At 38.8% G+C, this 20,449-nt stretch overlaps 1 protein-coding gene across 8 annotated transcripts in view; it reads left to right on the forward strand.

Annotated features, from left to right (window-relative positions):
- Positions 1-20,449, forward strand: part of pot1 (protection of telomeres 1 homolog) — a 268,174-nt gene that overhangs the window by 163,419 nt on the left and 84,306 nt on the right. For all 8 annotated transcript variants that reach the window (XM_048548944.2, XM_048548943.2, XM_048548946.2 and 5 more), the window contains one exon: positions 12,475-12,765. In XM_048548944.2, coding sequence (XP_048404901.2) covers positions 12,475-12,765 — 291 coding nt within the window. The remainder of the gene's footprint in view (positions 1-12,474; positions 12,766-20,449) is intronic.

Consider the following 20,449-nt stretch of genomic DNA (forward strand, 5'->3'; position numbering starts at 1 on the left):
TTTAAAATCTTCAGTATAGTGATTATCACACAGCAGACATCTCCACAACGCAAAAGAAGTTAGAATTTTCTGACTGGTACTTTGAGCACACCTAACAATTTTGACTTCCTTTGGTCTTACAATATCTCACTCCATCCTCTAGCATTCCTTCCAAGTCTGTTAGAGCTAATTGTTATCCGGAAGATTTCAAATTTCATGTACTTTAAAAAGTTGATGCCAATTTGAATGCTACTGCGGACTGATGAGGATGAATTTCCATGCAGGGTGTGCATTTAATAATCCACTGGCAACTAATGAGAATGAATGCACATTATGAAATGTTATGTAAGTCTAACATTAAACGTTAATGATCGCTTACTCCTTAATTGCAGAAAATATAACTACCATTCTTATCCTTCAAAGATTTTTTTTTAATCAAGCTTCCCTGCACTGCAAGATAATAAAGTGTGAAACTGGATGAACACAGCAGGCCAAACAGCATCTCAGGAGCACAAAAGCTGATGTTTCGGGCCTAGACCCTTCATCAGGGAGCCTCTCTGATGAAGGGTCTAGGCCCGAAACGTCAGCTTTTGTGCTCCTGAGATGCTGCTTGGCCTGCAGTGTTCATCCAGCCTCACATTTTATTATCTTGGATTCTCCAGCATCTGCAGTTCCCATTATCTCTGATACAATTTTCCCTGCACTGCACTTTGTTGTCAAGTGTAGTGGGTGGAAAATGAGAAGAATTGCATCAGGTTTGACAATCCTGACAATCCTAACAATCCAGATTAACCTGCACTGCATGAATAGAGCTGACCCCAGTGGATCTTTTAAGTTTCCTTGTATGCTGACTGTTAATTTTTTTCATTACATACTGAACAGACTCCCGAATGAATGGGATTTCATTTCCAGTACAATGCAGAGATGGAATGCAAGCTCTTTCATTCATCGATCATAGAATGGAATGACACAGAATTAGGCCATTTGGCCTATTGTGCCACTCTCAACTTCTTTGAGCATTCCAGGTTCTCCCTGCTGTCTCCCACAGCTGTGTTTATGTTCCCTTCAAGTATTTGTCCAATTCTCTTTTGTTTGTTATTATTGAGTTTGCTTCCACCACTCTTTCCAGATCATCAAACTTACTGCGTAAAAACACGTTTTCAAACATCTCATCTCTGGTTCTGTTATCGGCCCTGTTAAATCAGTGTTCTCTGGTTGCGAATCCTTCTGACGTTTTCTCCTCTTTATTCTATCAGAATGAATTATGACTTTGAACGTATCTATTAAAGTTCTCTTTAACAATAAGAGCGAAGGCAATAGGAATTGAAGAAGCCCATTTGGCCCTGTTGCCTGCTCCATCATGGAATTAGACTCCACATTCTCATCTCATTTGGGGTTATCATCAAACATGGAAATATTACATTTGGACCCCATACCTGAATCATTGATGTATGTTGGGATCAGCTGGGGTCCAAGCACCAATCCCTATATAACCCCACAAATCACAGCCTACCAACTTGATCTATTATTCCTATTGTCTGCTCTCTATTTCCTGTTCTTTAACCAATTCTCAATCTGTGCATGATGTAATTTTATTTACTAACTTCTGGTGTGAAAACTCCCTAAAAACCTTCAGAAAATCCAAAGACACTGCATCCTCCTGCCCCTTTAACCAATATGCTAGCTGCATCCTCAAAAAAAACTCCAAAGAGGTTTTCAATCATGATATCCTTTGCATCAATTCATATTAACTCTGCCTAACTCTGCCCATCCCTATTATTTTCTGAGTATCTAGTTATCACTTCCTTTAGAGTAGATGTCAGTGTTTTTCCTATTTCTGGTGGTTCCTGTAAGGAAAGCTGGAAGGAACATCTCTAGTCTGTCTACGTAACTGAAGACCCTCAAGTTTCAAGTTTATTTAGGACATCAGAGGAGCGGGGAGAGAAGCTGAAGAAAAGGTTCAAGCTAGGGCAAGAGAAACTTTGAGGGAGGTTTGACCTCTTGAATGATTGAAGGAAGCACTGGATGGGTAATCTCAACCAGACTGAAGCTGAGGGTGAAGCTGACAGAGAAGAGTCTTTTTTTTAAAAAAAAAGACAGACAGTTTTTATTGAAGAGAAGCCAGAGTTCCTGTTTCCATTCCATGTTGGAGATCTTGGAATAGTGAGTAACTTTGACAGAAGATCTGATAGTGCATTACGTGGTCCAGTTAGATGCAACAATGAATGACTAAACTAGTAATGTGCCGTAAAGGTTCAAGCTCTGTATCCGTTAGAGATAGTAAAATGAATGTGAAAAATTGGCCCAGCATTTCATCTTTTATATTTTACCTGTTATAACCTTTATTATGCAAATATTTTAAGAATGCATTGAAATATTTGGATAGTTGCATGTAGATGTGGCTGTGGCCGTTAATATGTTATCAAAATTGCCTTTAGGATACTTGGAAAGATAATTGAATGAATGACTTCCAGCTGCTACAAATTGAGTATGCAGCTTGAATATATTAGATTTATGGGACTTTCCTCAGGCTGGCATTGGAGCAGTACAGTTTAGTCAATTTTCTTTTAAAGTAGGAAACTAAGTTTGATTCATGCTTTCCACTGATCGTTGTCCCTCACACTCTGGAACTAAGTAATCCCTAATTACTGAGTTTACGTGATTGTACGGGCAGCCCAGTGGCTCAGTGGTTAGTACACCTGCTACCTCTCAATGCCAAGAACCCAGGTTCCATTCCAAACCAGCCCAGCTCGTCCCTGCCTCCCTCACCTGTTCTTCCTCTCACCTATGCCCTCTCCCACCTCAAGCTGCACCTCCATTTCCCACCTACCAACCTCATCCTGCCTCCTTGACCTGTCCGCTCTCCCCGGACTGACCTACCCCCTCCCCACCTCCCCACCTATACTCTCCTGTCCACCTATCTTCTCCTCGATCCATCTTCGGTCTGCCTCCCCCTCTCTCCCTATTTATTTCAGAACCCTCTCCCCATCCCCCTCTCTGATGAAGGGTCTAGGCCCGAAACGTCAGCTTTTGTGCTCCTGAGATGCTGCTTGGCCTGCTGTGTTCATCCAGCTACACACTGTTATCTTCCATTCCACCCTTGGGTGACTGTCTGTGTGGAGTTTGGCCATTCTCCTGGTGTTTGCGTGGGTTTCCTCTGGGTGCTCCAGTTTCCTTCCACACTCCAAAGATGTGCAAGTTAGATGGAGTAGCTGTGCTGATTTGCCCATTGTGTCCAGGGGTGTGAGGGCTAGGCGGATTACCATGGGAAATGTGTGATTAATGGGATAAGATTGGATGCTCTTGGAAGCGTCAGTATGGCCTTGTTGGGCCAATTGGCCTGCATCTACATTGTACGGCTTCTATGACTCTGTTCATGCAAAGTGATGGAGGGAAGTAGATCAGCTGTTTGTTACAATTTAACACTGTCACTTTGGAAATGTTCTTGCCATATGCTTGATAATTTTATATGAGGCATTACTGGCACTGAAATCTCACAGTCTGAGGTACCTTTAATATGACCTATACATAAAAAACCATGTTGGAGTTCCAAATGCTGGAAAAGGAAGTTTTTCTTTCTTTCACTCTTAAGAAATTCATTATCACAGGATCTCATTTGTTCCTGGATTATATGTATGGACAGTGCAGTTTTGGGGCATAAAGAAAGCAAAGGACACATCCAAAAATGTAATAACTGGATACTTATAGAAAATCATAGAAATAGACTATAGATGATCCCATCAGGGTTCTTTCTGTCTTCCACCCCTTTGCCATCTGCTGTGATGAGCCCAAAACACAACACGTTATATTGCAATGTAGTCTGACAGGTATTATGGGCCACATCAAACACCCTCAAAATATATGCAATCTGATTGGGCGAACTTCCAGCTTTGAGGCAAAACACACTTTATTGGTGCACTCCAGTTGCGATACGACAAAAGCAAAGAGAAATTGGAATTCCAGTGGAAAATTTAACATTGTTTTACAGTAACTGTTTCAAAATAGTAACATTCCAGAAACATGCCCTTGGCAAAAACCAAGTTCAGAAAAGTAGATTATCTCACAGGCAGTTCTCCAGAGCAGGAGGAAAAACATCCAGAGAAAACTCAGTGAGAATAGCAGGGAGAGATGTATTGCAGCTTCCAAACGCAGCTTCAAGAGCCAGCAACAACTGCTACTGAAAACTAAAAACTCAAAATACTGGTACTTTGGCAGCTTGACCCTACCCATTCAGGCTGTTTCTATTGTTTCAATCTTAAAAAAACCTAAGGCCTGATAAACTGTTTATTCTAATTGCTGAGTAGACTGCTTGTCACCTCTCTCAATCGTTCTCCACACAAGTAAAAGGACAAAATAGACCTCCTAAAGCCATAGTATTGTCTCTCAGGTTGGCCATAGTTCAATTGGTAGCACTTGTCTCTAAGTCAATTCTACTGCGGAATTTTAGCAGAAATAAAAATCATACACAAGGGCGTGCTAAAATTTTAGAGGTGACTAGCATCAGATGAAATGTAAGATTTGGGTCCTATTTCCCTTTCAAGTAAAAGATCTTTTGAAGCACTGCTTCAAAGATGTGTAGAGGAGCTCTCCATACTGTCTTGGATAATATCTCTCAATTTACGTCACACAAACACACGGTTTGATCTTTACAATGTTACTGTTAATGGAATTTGCTGTATAAAAATTAGACCGTTAGGAACTGGGGTGTCCCTGATGTTTAAGTCACTGAACAGTGACAGCTAAGCTTAAGCTAAGAATTCCATAGTTATGAATTTCTAAGAAAAGTTGGAGAAATTCTTGGTCAAAAACTAATATAAGGATTCCTATTAAATCCCATTCTTGGGAAGTAGCTGGAACACGACGGTGAAATTAAAGTGAATTTTGGAAAGCTACAGCGTACGGTATTTTAATTCAATTTGGAGAAGTGAATGATCCTCGAAGTGTCACGTATGATGCCACCCTTGAAATAGGCAGTAAATAGAGGAGCCAAGTTTATACTGTTGTGTCTTAACAAACTAAAATGTAGTCCTGCATTAATTCTTTTCATGTGTAGTAAAGATTTTGTTTTAAAATGTGAAATCCTGTGGCATAATTTATTTTAGTTAATGACTGAATGTTTGAATTATTCTTTAAATTTCTCCATACGTTTGTAATAGTAGTCACTATTGTAGTGCAGGGCACCAGGCTCCCTCTCTTTTTTTTAAATATTTGACGGAGTGCCACAACAAAACAACTTCAGTATTTTCTCTGATTAAGGTGCAGGCCACGTTATCACTTCTCTCTTTTGTCATCCAGATTCATTGATTTACAAATACCTTGGCTTGTTCCCAAACTAAAATGCATATCGTCTGCTTCTGTGAATGCAAATAAGTAAATAAACGAAGGAACATCCCTAGTTGTACACAGTCCATTTCCATTGCAACGTGGCAGGCTTGGGATGTTCCAAACAAATGTAAATAGAGTTCTTTAGAAGGAAAATCAATGTTTTTAATTCTGAGACCTCGACTAATTTATAGCTTAAGGAGTTAAAGAGCCATCCCTACAGATGCCCTGGTTCCACTAAGGAACACTGCTTACTTCAACATTGTTTGTCCGTTTCTAAACCATTTAGCTTTTATATAATTCTTCAAAGATTAAAAACTAAAAGTTATACGTGTCAAAGACATGAAACACATATTTGTAAAACTATGCTGAAAGAGTTTATTATTGGATTAGAGTGATTTGGGAAGTGTGCTGGCTGTGAAAGGCGCTCTTTAAATGCAGATATTTCACTTAACCTTGTGTCTTTTATGAAACTGATTATTTTCCAAATCTTGTGCATTTTTTTTGGGTGAGCGTTATTCATGTGTTCTATGCACACACCTTTCAATGGCATATTTGTGTAATCTTGGCAATTTCTGTTGAGGCAGCAAATTCAATCGGGCATTTAAGCCAGTTAAATGATGCCATGCTGGTTTCCAATCCACAATTAATGTACCAATAAATGTGATGCGTGGAAGAATTGGCTCAAAGTATTGAAATGTATGGCCAATATATTAAAAGTTGATTGAAAAGTAATTGGCTGTATTTCCAGATGTCGAAAAGCCCCTTCTTCCTCACTCCTTCACTTCCACTTACTCGGCTCGTTTGTCAAGTAACTCAATGAGAACCTCAAGAAAATGAGTTTCTGGCATCAGTACGCTCTGTGTTTCTTTTCCAGCTGGTAGTACTAATGCTGATGCTAACCCAGACTCATATATTATATCAAACTAATTGATCTTCAATGTTTGTCCAGCTCCAAACAGATCTGTTATAATGTTGCTGATTGCATCATCATCATTTCAGCACATTTACATGAGTTTTGTATTTCCAAATCAAACACTCGATGTCACACTGTGCCTCTAAATGTACACCAGCTGTGTGCAGGACACTGATGCATGAAGGAGAAAATTAGATTATTTACCATGGAGTGACCTTCATTCTTCAATGGGAAAGACTCCTCTATTGAGAAAGCCTGACTTGCTTTCGCCCTGTGGCATTGTAATGCATGATGAGTTTAATACTCACAGCTGGAGAATACAAATCATTGCAGTAACTAAAACTCCTCTAATTAGTCTTCTTACGGGACTGCTCTCTAATCCAGTTACGTAAAAAGTGTAATGAAGTAGGTCTAATTATCTTTCAGATGGAAATTAAAAATGAAAGGCAATTTCGAACAGCTCCTCGAACCTAGCTTTGAAAGATGCACCATAGTGCCATCTGTAGGTTTAAGTCAATACTCTACTGAGTTTGATCTCCACAACGAGACAGGTGGAATTCAATGGAGAGTATGCTCCCGTTATAAGTGAAAGGCCAGGTATTGTTCACAGTGCAGGATTACGTAGATCAGTGAAGGCATGTTGTTTCAGTTTCAGTTAGACTTCGTAAGTCTCCAACACAGATGTCTGGCAAAAAGTGACATCCCTTCCGCAGGGACCGACTTTGCACTCACCAGCAAGGCATTTGTACATTTGCCCAGAGACTTCCTATGAACTTATTCACTGCTACCTGTTGTGATTTTAGGAAAAATTCACCATCACCTGCCACGCCAAATCTGCAGCTTATGTGAATGGCGCATGCAACTGTATAGTTCTGTGGCCAATCAGACTGGCAAATTCTTAATGAACCTTTCATAGTCTGACCCAGACAGTGTGACTCATTAATTCAATGCCAATTCGTGTACAGAATTTGAAATAAATGGAGAGAAAAACTGGCATCTTAAAATTTTCAATATCTACAACAATAATTGATATCGGAAAGAATGGGACCCTACACTTGTAAAAGTTTATTTTCACTGCCAGAGCAGTTGCTTGTAAGGGAAATTCAGATTTATTATACCATTAAATATTTACTTACACTGGGTATAACAAAACATAAGTTTTCTATTAAGTCTAGTGAGTTTGTAGTATCATGTCAAAACTAAGATACAGTTATAGTAAAGTTTCTGGATGAAGTAACTTACCACTTCCAGCAATGCTCAGTTAAATGCAGAAAGTTGCTGTCTGTCTTACGCTTTAACAGCGATTGCTGTTAGCCTTAGTGGTTATTTCTACAGGAAAGTACAACCAAATATTTGAAAAAGTAGCATGTTAGCGCGGGTTCCGTCCATGTTGGACATATACCATTTGGAAACTAAAATCAAAAATGTATTCATGCTCTCAGTTCTTTTCATCCTGCCCATACTATTCATTAACCTTCAAACACTAAGAGCCATAGTGATGTAGACTTATTTTGTATGAAAACAGGTCCTTCGGGTGAACTCATCTGCATCAACCAGATATCCTAAATTAATTTAGCCCCATTTGCTAACATTTGGCCCATGTCCCTCTAATCCCTTCCTATTCATGTACCCATCCAGGTGCCTTTTAAATGTTGTATTTGTGCCTGTCTCCACCACTTCCTCTGGCAGCTCATTCCATACATGCGACACCTTCTGTGTGAAACAGTTATCGCTCAAGTCACTTTTAAATATTTCTACTCTCACCTTAAACTTAAGCTCTTGTAAACATCATCTGGGAATTGATACCCAGCAGGTATACAAAAGCTATACTTGAATAATTATCCCAGATCTAGGTGCTAAATATTCCAATCCTCCATTGTTGATTATGAGAATGCACTTCATCACGTACGTAAGTATTTCAATGGCCATTCTAAAATGAAAAAAATTGTGACTGGCCATTCACCCACAGCAATTTGCCTTCACCACATGCAGTATGCTGATACTGAAGGATAAAATGTAACCATTCTATTTGGCTTGAAGCACTCTATGTCCCCTGCCAGGTCTTTGTAAATAGAAACTCTGATCCCAAATCCAGGCACCTTATTGTAAGCTTAGAACTGTATTCAGTTATTTGTGAAAGTACATAAGATTGTGCTACAAGAATTTGGAAGAGTAGAACTGTACATGTCACATGGGAGAAATGATGATCTTAGTTGGCTAAGTTTCAACTCTTATAAGGAATGAAATCATTGACGTATGCAATATATGAATATGTAGGCATTTAAAATTTTTAAGCTTCAGAAATCTTGAACATTAGAAATAGATTTACATGAAATCTGGCAGACTTTAATTACTCCAGAAACGTGTGCAATTTATTCTGATGAATAAATTATTTCCAAGGCTAGGCATGGAACCAAGCATTACAAATCAACGTTTCTAATGCTGAAGTTCCTTTTAGCTTCACACAGCTTGTGGTGATTTACAGTTGCTCTCTGCTTAGTGAAGGTGGCTGTAGCTTTCACCACAGCAGTTAATTGATCTTGCTTCAGCATTACTTCCATATTTCATGTTTCTCTTTATTCACTTAATTTGTTTAGTTCATCAACAGCACCATCTAAACCTATGACCTTTACTAAGGGCAACAAGGGGCATGGAGGTGTTGCAACCTGCAAGTTCGCCATAATGTCTCACACCATCCTGATCTGGGACATTTTCACTGGTGCTGGAATGCCTTCCCTTATAGCACTGTAGGTGTATCTGCAATCCATGAATTGCAGGAATTCAGGGGAACGGCTCACCACCTTCACCTCACGGCTAGTAATGGACGGGCAACAAATATCTCCCTAGCTAATAATCCATATGTTTCACAATCAGCTGAGAAATAGTTAATATCCTTTTGTAGAATTTTCCTTTTCCTACAGAAGAGGCTGCATTGGGTCTTGGTTTCTCATCTTATCCCAAAAGGCTTGATCAGAACTTCTTGCTGTTTCCAGCCCAGTGCAGTCGGGCTAATTTAGTAAGGTAAAGCGAAATAGATTTACAGTGCAGCAAAGATGTTAAACCTGTGACAAACTAACTCTGTACATTGAAAAATCTTCTTTCAGAAAAATATAGAACAGAGATAATGATATAAAATCATTCGGTTGCTTTTGTGTTTGACCCCTGTTTGTGACGCTACTGTTTGCTATCCGTATTTGACTGTTTCTATAACATCTGTTTTAAAAGAGAACCTGTGCAGAATTTCAATCTGCTTTTTAAATTGGGTGTATTAATTAGATCCAAATACCAAGCACAAATCCTACCTATCATCCTTTGGACTATTTCATCTCTTCACAGACAATGTAATCTATAGGCAATAAAATAAGCTCCTTATTACTTTGTTGAGTGAATTAATAAAATATATTTTTGTGAGCTACTTTTCCTTTACAGCAGCGAGAATTAATTCCAAGCCCTTTAATCGGATTTTGTATGGAGCAACAGATGCTGTGAGACATCAGTTTGCTTTTTAAGAAAGCGCAGTCTTTAGAGAAAGGTAATTGAAGTTTTAACTCTTGTGGGTGCAGGTGTTTGCTTTGCATGAAACTGGTGAATGCAAACACATACAAGGAGGTGAAATCAGTCTTGTCATGAGGATCAGGCTGGAGGATTTCTGTATCTCTGCATTAGTGATGAAGCAACTGTTTACAGAAGTGAATCACTTCTGCATTTTTATATTTTTATTAGTAAGTTATTAATTACAAGGAGATGTACTGAATTCTTATTTCTTCCTGAACAATAATTATAGAAGAAGAAGAATTTTTACAATGTTTTGATAATACAAAAAAAAGTCACAAACCTGCATTGCTTTTATTTGCCATATTCCTGTTGTCAATTGAGCACTTGCACTCTGCCTTTATTAAAGAAAATATTTTTGATTCATAAATTTTTGGGCATAAATTTTTCATTGTCACTGTAGAATGGACTACCAAAATATAAATGGAGAAGTTTCATCTGGAATGCAGCGGTACATAATACATAAAAGTGATAGATAAAATAATTCATGATTAGCATTCTCTAGAATATTTTCCATTATTGCAGTCCATCCAGTGTTTACCATCATGCTTAGGAATTCACAAAAGAATAACACATTTGAAAAGATTGAAGACATGTTTTCACACGTCTGCGAGAATGTGTAGCAGAGGCAGGAATAAAAAAGTAACACATCTTACACCATCTGCTTCAGTTTTAACTCCTAGCGATCATCTTGCTTTATTCTTTTGTTACAACTTGCTTCCCTGAAATCATGATGAATGCTCCCTTGTTTACCACCTTTGTGTTTTGAATGATGTTCTGCAAATATCTTCTCACTTTCAGAAAGGGCTGCTTTCGTTGTCAAGAGAAAAGAGCAGAGCTTCCCGCTCCACAACCCCATTAATACAGGCCTTATAAAATTACTTGTTAGAATTGATGTTGAACAAACTGAAGTCAAGTGCTATGTATGCCAAGACTGATTTCTGTTTGTACTCAGCATTAATTTAACTTTTGAAGACATGAAATTGTTGGATCCATTTGTTTTGAGCAGACTAGTTTTCAATCTGTTGCACCAGCTAATTGTGTTAAATGTCTAAAATGGGATCAGCATTGTATCCTGGATGATCAATTTAAGGTGAAAGTGACCTTCTCAAAGCTATCCTTCTGAAATGTTCAAGTTGCTTTAATAAAACTGTTTTGTGGAGAAAGAATAGCAGCGTTAACAAGAATTGTGGCATAATTCACAGTGTACCATAATACTCTTCCGATAAATCTTTTCAAACTATGCATTAAAACTGTTGAAAGTGTAGTCTTTTTAAGATTTTCTATATCCCCTTCCAACATGTTTACATATTGGAAACCTTTGGATTTACAAAGCTTGCGGTTCTCTAATTAACCATCTTCCTTTGAACCATCTTAATGAATTTAATTTATTTAAGACAATGTAATTCAACTAATGCCGTAGAATGGGATTATGATTATTATTATTGGTGAATTTCAGAAATGTTACGATTTTGTGAGCTGATTGTCTCCAGTGTTATCTGGAGTGAGGCAGAAGATAAATTAAATGTAAGGCATGACATATTATAAGTACACCATGCAGTGTATTGCCCTTTCTGACATGCTATATTTCAATATCATGTTTATAAATGGGAAAGTTTAGAATTTGGGGGGAAAAAAACTGCTTTGACTGACAGTTAAGAAACATTTGTCACTTATTGGCTCAGTGTATAACATGTCAGTTTGATAGTTGCTCAAATTGAAAGCCTTTATTTGATATGTGGATTCAGCACACCAAAGGATTGCACATTTCTCTGATTTTGATCAGTGTGCTGCAGGTGAATGTAAAATTCTCCTTGAGAGTTAATTCCTTAAGAAGAACCACATTTCACAACTTTGATCAGTGGAATCTCCCATTATTCAGCAGCATGTTAATAATACAAAATGATCATGTACAAGCCTTATTCTGTTCCCCATGTATTCACCTTCCATAACCATTGTAGCAATTCACTTACCGTCTCTCCCTAATACTCTGAACTCACTAATGGAAAAACATATCTCCCGGTTGCTTTCCATAATTCCTTATTCTATTGCTCCTTGAGTTTGGACCTGAATTGTGAAGGATCTAGGGATTATCGTGACTGAGAGTTATTGATCCTTGTTGACAGGTAATGGAAACAGTTGGGTTACAAACAGTGCTTCCTTCCCCGATCATAGTAATTAGATACACAGTACAGTAATATAATATTTTCTGGAGTGAAGCTAAAAGAGAAAAAAAGTGGAGCTTTATTCACATGTAAATGGAATGAAATGAGAAGAAACCACAAAGACTGTGTGTTTATAAAGAACATTTCACTGGGTCAAAGGTTTCCAAAGTATTTTATAGCTAAGTTCACAGTTTTGAAGTGTAGCAATTGTTGTCATTAGAGGAAATATCAAAAAGAGCTGGAATATAACTCAGGAATTTGCACAAAACAAAGGTCCACTTGGGAAGGAATATGGTTAAAATATTAATAGTTTCAGGTGCAGAGCATTGGTCCAACTAATCACACTAATGTATTCCTCTGGGACATTTTGAATCAATCCTATTGCTTTTTTTCTTTGTGAACCCATGAATCTGTTCCTCAAACTGACCACCCAAAAGACCCACATATTAGGAGGGTGCTACAGTCTATACAACTGGGGGAAGTCAGCTATTCTGCTCCATTTTGGTAAAATAACAAACTTATTGCATTCTCCATGTGCAGATACAAGAATTCAACAAAGGGCTTCAGGCCATCAATGCCCCTGGTTTCTCAGCTTTGACATTTGATGGAACTCCGGGAGCACCCTTGAAACCACGCACAACCAGCAGGTCGTATCAGTTCACTTCAACTGATCAGAGAACAGTGGAGGAGCTGCGCAGATGGGGCAATGCAGACCTTTCCATCCACCAGCCAACCACCAAACTCTCGGAAGTGAAACCCGCTGAGTATTTTGACCTGACATGTCAACTTATTGCAAAAGCTCAGGTGGATCGATCTGCTGTTCTGCTGAAGGTAAGAAGAGATGTATTGGTCACCTCTTAACAGCAGGTATGATGCTGGATGATCAGATCCCTGTACCAGCATCAGAAGTTAGTAAAAGAAGTTAGAATGTGGAAAATTTCAAAATGGGTTTAAATTACTTACTTATTTGATCAAAATGGCCCTTCATGAATTGAACCCTGTATAATGGAGTCTCCTCTCTAAAGGCTATAAGGGTACCAGTGAAATCTGTTGGGGAGTCTTGGGCAGAGAGGCTGATCGTCTCTGCACTTAATCCATTGTCCGTCAGTCTGTCCCCTTCGTTAACAGAGATACTCGGAATCTTAATCGTCCGTCCAATCCCCTTGCTGCCTGACTTGCTCATTCTTGATGCCAAACAAAAAATGCTGTCACATTTTGTTCAATGAGTGGCAAGGTACAAAACCTGACATAAGGAAGGAATTGCTCAGTAAATGGACATTTATCCCTTTCCTTTTAGTGCCAGTGGGAAATTCATTGGGTTATTGGTGTATTTCTTGGAAATGGCATTCCTGACTCTTGTGAACAGAATTTCTGTTTTTAACCCCTTTCCCTCCCTCCTACCACCATAAAGTAGACCTCCACAACCTTTCAGCTAGAATTATTTTGACATCAAACCACATCTAGTTTGCACGGTTGTCCTTTCTATTGTAACTTCTGAGAACTACAATCGAAAATGCAAAGGTTTTCTTACTGTATTTGGAATGAATGAATGAAGTATCAAGGAATACAGAATGTCAATATTCCAAGAGCATGTAATTCAAATCAGATTAATGTTTCTCAGGTTGTTTTTTTTAAACCAGTTAAGTGAGCATCAGTTTTTTTAGAATTAGATTTTATTGTCACGTGTACTCAAGTACAGTCAGTCTGCTATAACTCGTGTTCCTTAAACACAAATTGGTTTCAGTGCGATTGAAGAATTATAGAACGTCATTTGTAGGACATGAACTTTCCCTACCTATATTGGCTACAACGCAATATCGTCCCCATTGCTTTAAATATCGTGGTTATTGCACGATTTTCTTATAACGCGAGAACGGAACTATCGCGCTATATATCAGAACCGACTGTATAGAAATACATGTGTATAAAGTCATCATTCTCTGACGCCATCTCGCTACCAGTCGCATGAGGCACAGTTACTTTAAGCCCTGTGCCACAATGTAGTCTAAACTGAAGTGTGGGAATGTGTTGGGAAATAAGTGCAAGATTGGTGTGTGAAATATGCATTCCAGTCTTGGGTGAGAGGTTCTTGAATACAGGCAGGAATGTAGAGGATGCTGGCCTGTGGGATATAATAATACTTATTATGGTGATTAGTGCTACCTTCCATGTCTGATGCTTAATAACTGGCAACACAAAGAATCCTTATTCTGTCAATGTAAAGGGATCATTCTCTGAAATTAAAGGCAGGCACTGAAACAAATATCATGGACAAGCTCACCTAATTACATCATCAAATAATGAAAATATTAGCAATGGTCGACAGATCAGGCAAAATCTGTGCAGCGAGAAACAGGGTTAACATTTTAGATTGATGCGCTTTCTTCAGAAGTCCTCACCATGAGGCTGAAGACAAACACCAACACTGTGAGAGTGTACGAAGCTTACAGTAGAGCTTTCCACAGCAAAATGATCAAAATACTCGAGGTGAGTCAACATGCCAAATAGATTTTCTTCTGTTGGAAGTATAACCTTCAGCATCTAGCAAAGTGGGTCCTGTGTAGAAAAATGGCTGGAGCCATCACTGTAAATCTGTGCCCTCTAACCTGTGGAAGTACAATGAAGTTGAGACAGCGAGCCTGATCTGTTGCAGAGTATGAAATGTGACAAAGCTTCTTAATTAAGGAAAAGTCAAAAATAAATGTGGCTGCAGATTTCAAATTATAAAGATCAGGGGGTCAAATGTGTGAATGTCGAGGAACCAAGTTTGTGGTACAAGGTAATTCGACTCTGCAGCTTCAGTCAGGAAGAAGAGAGGAGTGAATGTTCAGGGTGATTACATAACAACATAGGCTGTTTGGATCCTCAGCAAATTGTACATCGAGCATTGCTAGGACTCCAAGCAGAAAGATTTGTAGGCAGTGATGATCTTACTTGCTGTTGACAGTATGTTTTGATAGTGAAGTTTGACTGCTAGTATTTATAAAGTAGTAAGATAGTAGCTCTGAGATAACAAGGTGCAGAGCTGGATGAACACAGCAGGCCAAGCAGCATTGGAGGAGCAGGAAGGCTGACATTTTGGGCTCGACCCTTCTTCAGAAATGGAACAATTTTTACTGAAGAAGGGTCTAGGCCCAAATTGTCAGCCTTCCTGTTCCTCCGACTCTGCTTGGCCTGCTGTGTTCATCCAGCTCTGCATCTTGTGATCTCATGTAGTAGCTCTAGTTGAGCAGAACTGCAGTAAGTACTTATCCTATAGGCTATTCAGACAGCCTATTAACAGTAGATAATAAAATGTGAGGCTGGATGAGCACAGCAGGCCCAGCAGCATCTCAGGAGCACAAAAGCTGACGTTTCGGGCCTAGACCCTTCATCAGAGAGGGGGATGGGGTGAGGGTTCTGGAATGTTATAAAAGATTTGTGATTTATATATCATTTACATTAGAGTTAGGCTTTGAACTAATGTTATGTTGTGGTCTATGTATATGAGGAGTTTTAGACATGTCTGTCTATCTGGAACATGATCTTTAAACCAGAATGCATGAGAGATCAGCTCTTACAGCTTTAATGGAAATTTGTATTGAAAGCTTTACAATTGAAGGAATTAAGCATTGAAAAATGTTTTTTTTTTAAGCTCAAAGAAAACAGGAATTAATTGTTTATTTTTATTTAGGGGCAAATCCATACATTGGAAAGTTTTGGGGTTCATTTTGCACAAGGCCTAGCTGAAGTTAGACGTAAAAACAATTTCTCTGGAGAGAGGAGAGATTTATGAAATAGCTCATTCAGTTTAGCTATGAGGGTTTTACTTTGTAACTAGCAGACCAGAAATGTTTGGCCGGAAATTTGAATGGGTTATTTAAGCTCAATTGTGACCAATCAGGGCAATTTCAAGACTAGTAATTAAAAGAAGTATTTCAGTCAGACCTATAGATGTAGTAGAGAAGGGAACTCTGTCTGGCATATGAAACTGCCTGGTAAAGTGACGGTGTGGAGTTAGATGTAACTTTTTCTACCACATGTTTCAAAGTCTTCTAGATTTTGTCAACAAATAAGAAGAAGGCTTGGTTTGTTTTATTTTATGTTCATTTCTGTAATAAACCTCAGTTCTGCAGCACTGGGGGCTTGTGCTTCAGTAAAGTACTTTATTAAATAGAAAAAAAAGCATCAAGTCAGATTTCAGTGTGGGCTCTGAATTGTCCAATGGTAACATCGGCTGGGATAATCACAACAGATAGGACAATACTTGGAATTGGAGGATCTGTTGTAATGGAATCTGACGTCAACAATTAGAAACTGCCTATCATGTATTCTGATGAATAACTGTTTAAAAAGGAGCTTGGAAAGTAAACAGAGTAGTTATAATGTATGGAGATTTAGATTAGTACAAGAAACAATAATGAGAGAAATACTTTACCGAAAAAACAAAGCACCATAGAAATCATTGAGGCAAACAGTATACAAATAAAAGCACCAACGGCTGTGTTGTGAGAAAATGGCAAAATATCACTTGATATTGTAGCTAAAAACAGGTTACTGGGAGGGCCCATTAATAAGTATAGAACACTCTCCAATTCTGCCATGCAATACTGCTTGTATCAGCAGTTCATTTCATGACTGGATTTCAGAATCTGCAGTCAAAGAGAAATTGGCATAACTTCAGTTAGAAATTTCACTACACAGTAGCCTGGAAATTTACAGCATAGAATGAAGTAAGTGCGAATGTGCTGGGAAAGTATGAAAGGTCACATACATGTGAAACACTGAGATGAAACTATTTATTTAGTCACATTGGTCTGCCCATGGATGGATTCACATGCAGTCATCGTGGTGTAATTCTTTAATAAAATAATGCATGGCAGGTTGTTAGAAAATATCGTGTTCAGTTCATATGTTTGTAAAAGCCATAAATGGTTGCAAATCAATTAGTGTAGAGTTCATATTCCCCACACTTCAGGAAAAATATACATTGAGTTACTTTTCATACAGTGATACCACTCCCCATGTCAACACTAATACCAGATAGCCCATCTTATTCAGTAATGTTGGGATGTAAGTGTGTTTTAGACCATGGCTAGAAAGGAAAATAGCTTCGGAGCAGATCTGATTCTGCATCGTCTCTGTCACCCTCCCCTCTCCCCCACCTCGTCTTCACCATCCACAATTGCACCACATAGCCAGTGACTAAGCCCAGCATATTCAGTACGAGTAAATTCAGGATTTACAATGTTGAGGCCAGAGGATAAGTACATAACAGGGAATGAATTGACTCAAATTGAAGAGGCTGATAAATGGGCTTATGACCAAATCAGCTGAAATAAAGGAAAATGCTGACACACCAAACCTGTTGGGAGAGAAGATTGCATGGGGTGGGCATTGAACTGAATCTGAGAGCATGCAGAAACATATTAGAAAAATAATCAGGTAGGTGAGGAAGACCTCGGATGCCAGACATCTCAAAATAACGAGCAATTCTTCTAGCACTTCAGCAAGTTGGCCAGGTAAGAGGTGAAAACGATAAAGATTGTGAGTGAAACAATGAACATCAAATGGTGAGTATTCTCATTCACCAAGGGAACGGTGAGTAATGGCCCTCACTCAAGCAAGCATAATGACTACCTTCAAATCTATGAGATGATTTTCTTTGCAGAAAGCCTTTAGGTAATATTAGAATTGCAAAGGTTTTGGATTCAACTGACAACTAGATAAGAAACTTAACATGTAGCAAATAATATACAAATAAATGTGAAATGATGAACTTGGCAGATATGAAAGGAAGAGTCGATATATAATTAATGTTGCAAGTCCAAAGTATTGTGTGAGGCCGACGTGATTAGTGGGTGTTATTCTTTGAAGTTGAAACAACATATTAAGGAAGTGGTTAACAAAATGATATGGGATCTTGAGTCTAATAAATAGAAATTTTGAGTAGAAAAGCAAGGAAATTATTATGAATCTTTACCAAGCTCTGATTAGACCTCAGCTGCAGTATTGCATGCAGTTCTACTCTGTAAACAACAGGAATGATGTGAAGGCTCTGAGAGTAGAGGACAAGATTTTCCAGAATGGTCCCAGACATGAAAGAAGTTAGCAACAAGCTTAGAATAGAGATTCTCGGGTTGTTCTCCTTGGAGCAAAGGAGATTGAGGAGAGATTTGATAGAGCTGTACACGATAATGCAAGAGTTAGCCGAGGTGGATAAATAAAGCATGTTCTTGCTAATTAATGCTATAAGGGCTAGGAATGCAGATTCAAGGTTTTGGGTAAAAGGTGGATTTGAGGGAGGACAGTTTACATAGTGAATGATAACCTGGAATTTGTTGCTGATAAGACTTAGAAACAGAGACACTCAATAAGTTTAACAGGAAATTGGATGGGCGTTTAAATGAAGTACTTGCAGAGCTACAGGCAACAAATGGGTGAATGAGACTGACAGGATAGTTATGCAGTGAGTCAGCACGGAGTTGATGGGCTGAAAAATCTCCCGCATGTTCAGTTAGCAAGTAACTGTTTGAATGATGGGTCCAGTGGTTGTCCTCAGAGTGTGATGCTGAACCCAATGCTGCTTTAAAATGATGTCAACAACATAGATCGAGAAAATACAGGGTAGTTAAACTTAGAGAGGATACCAAACTAGGAGGATCAGTGAAATTAAAGGAGGTGTCGAGATTAGGCAATATGTTGTACAAAACTATCTGTGGACCAAATTAAGGTATATGACTCATTGTGTGGATAAGTACAAAGTAGGGGTAAAGTCTCCACAGTAGTTATCAAGTGTAAAGTATTGCATGAAGGAGGTTTAAATGGACAACACACATGCCAGGAATGGATTTAAATATGTAAGGATAAAACAGAAGAAAATTTAGGTGTCATTATACGTTTAGCATTCAATTTCAACAAGCTTATGAGGACATTGAATAATAGCACTGAAGCAATATAAGTTGGCTGAAATCAAGCATTGTATTACTGTAGTCAAACAGAATAGTATCTTCCTCAGCTTGGGTCACTGACACACAGATGTGCTATTCCTGGCAATGCAGAGAGATGCTTCAAGATCAAAGCTCCAAGTTATGACAAAAGGTAAACAGTACTTAGCTTTTTCATTCCTGAAGCAAGATAAAAAAAAAATCAACAGAGAACGAAAGAAAAGCGTTGAGGCCGACTTGATAACTGGCTGTGTTCGCTGCTGATATCCAGTCAATCTACACTACTATCTATCTATTCATTGCAGTGGGGCCTAGTAACATAGGCAACACAGCTAAAAACACAAGGCATTTGTCTTACGGCTTCCAGTCATCGCAGGACAAACACTGCATAAAGTACGATGCTGCTGTGAAGACACCAGAAAATTGGATTTAGACAGGATTCATTTAACAAAAACACTTAAATATGTTTAGAACGTGCAGTAATTTGGTTTAGATCAATAATTTTAAGAAATGATAGCTGAAAGTCTAATCATTGCCAAAACATTGTGGATTGTACTTTTTAATGAGACATTTACAAGCATTTCATGTTTGGAAAAAACAAAAGATTGCTGCAGCTGCCAAAATGGGCAATCAAATGGCTGCAAACACATGCACAGGGAGGGCCAATGACGTCAGCTTCAGGATTCGTCTGAGATGTGTTGCTGATATCGCCATGTCCCTTGTGGAGTGCTGTCAGTTCCCGCACATGCGCATATGGCCCCACCTTTATTCAGCGGTTAGAAATTTTTGCGAGTGCTACTTCTCTCATCCCTTCCCAGCACCTCACGCTGACTCAGTCTGGGGGTCGTGGGGCAGAAGGTAGCGGCTGGGAAGGAAGGGAAGCCTCCGTTAGCCAAGGTCCCTCGGATATATAGTGCGCAGCCAGATGTTCTGTGTATTATCAGAGCGCTGTTTTTTTGGCATCACCAACGTCACAACAGGCACCTGCTGCTCTGTTGCTGGGCTGCTGTTCAGTATAATGTTCTTGTGAGCGTGCAAACATACGTTATTGCACCTGGAGGCAGCGTTGACAATGAATGTAAAAGGTCTGTCCATTTTAACATGTAAAATAGTATGTCTGATGTAGCCCTCCTCATTCCGCATTAGCAAATTCAGAGATGGTCCCTGAAACAACAGTGCCATGCTGGGCATCTGAGCAGCATTTCTTCTGTGTTTTCCATCTCTCACCCTCTTTGAATAAAGAAGTTAAACTCCTCTCTTCCCAAAAGCGAATTTGGGATTGTCAACATCATTGACATCCGCATCCCATGACTAAATTTTTTCAAAAGTCTAGAATTACCTGGGCTAAAATTTAAAAACAAAAGTAATTGTGACTTGCAGGCAATTTGCCTATAATTACACTGGCTGCATAGTTGCTGCTTGAAGTAGCAAACCCATGGTAGTAGCAATGGTTGGCCCATCACACCTTTGTTTGTCTGCTACCATGCTTATTTTGCACTCTGGAAAGTGTAGGGCCTTCATGACATCCAGTAGCAGCAAGCACAGTGTAAAATTTCCCAAGGGAATAGAATGGAAGTGGATTGCAGGTG

Source organism: Stegostoma tigrinum, chromosome 18 (genome assembly GCF_030684315.1).
Source record: "Stegostoma tigrinum isolate sSteTig4 chromosome 18, sSteTig4.hap1, whole genome shotgun sequence".
Taxonomy (NCBI): Eukaryota; Metazoa; Chordata; class Chondrichthyes; order Orectolobiformes; family Stegostomatidae; genus Stegostoma; species Stegostoma tigrinum.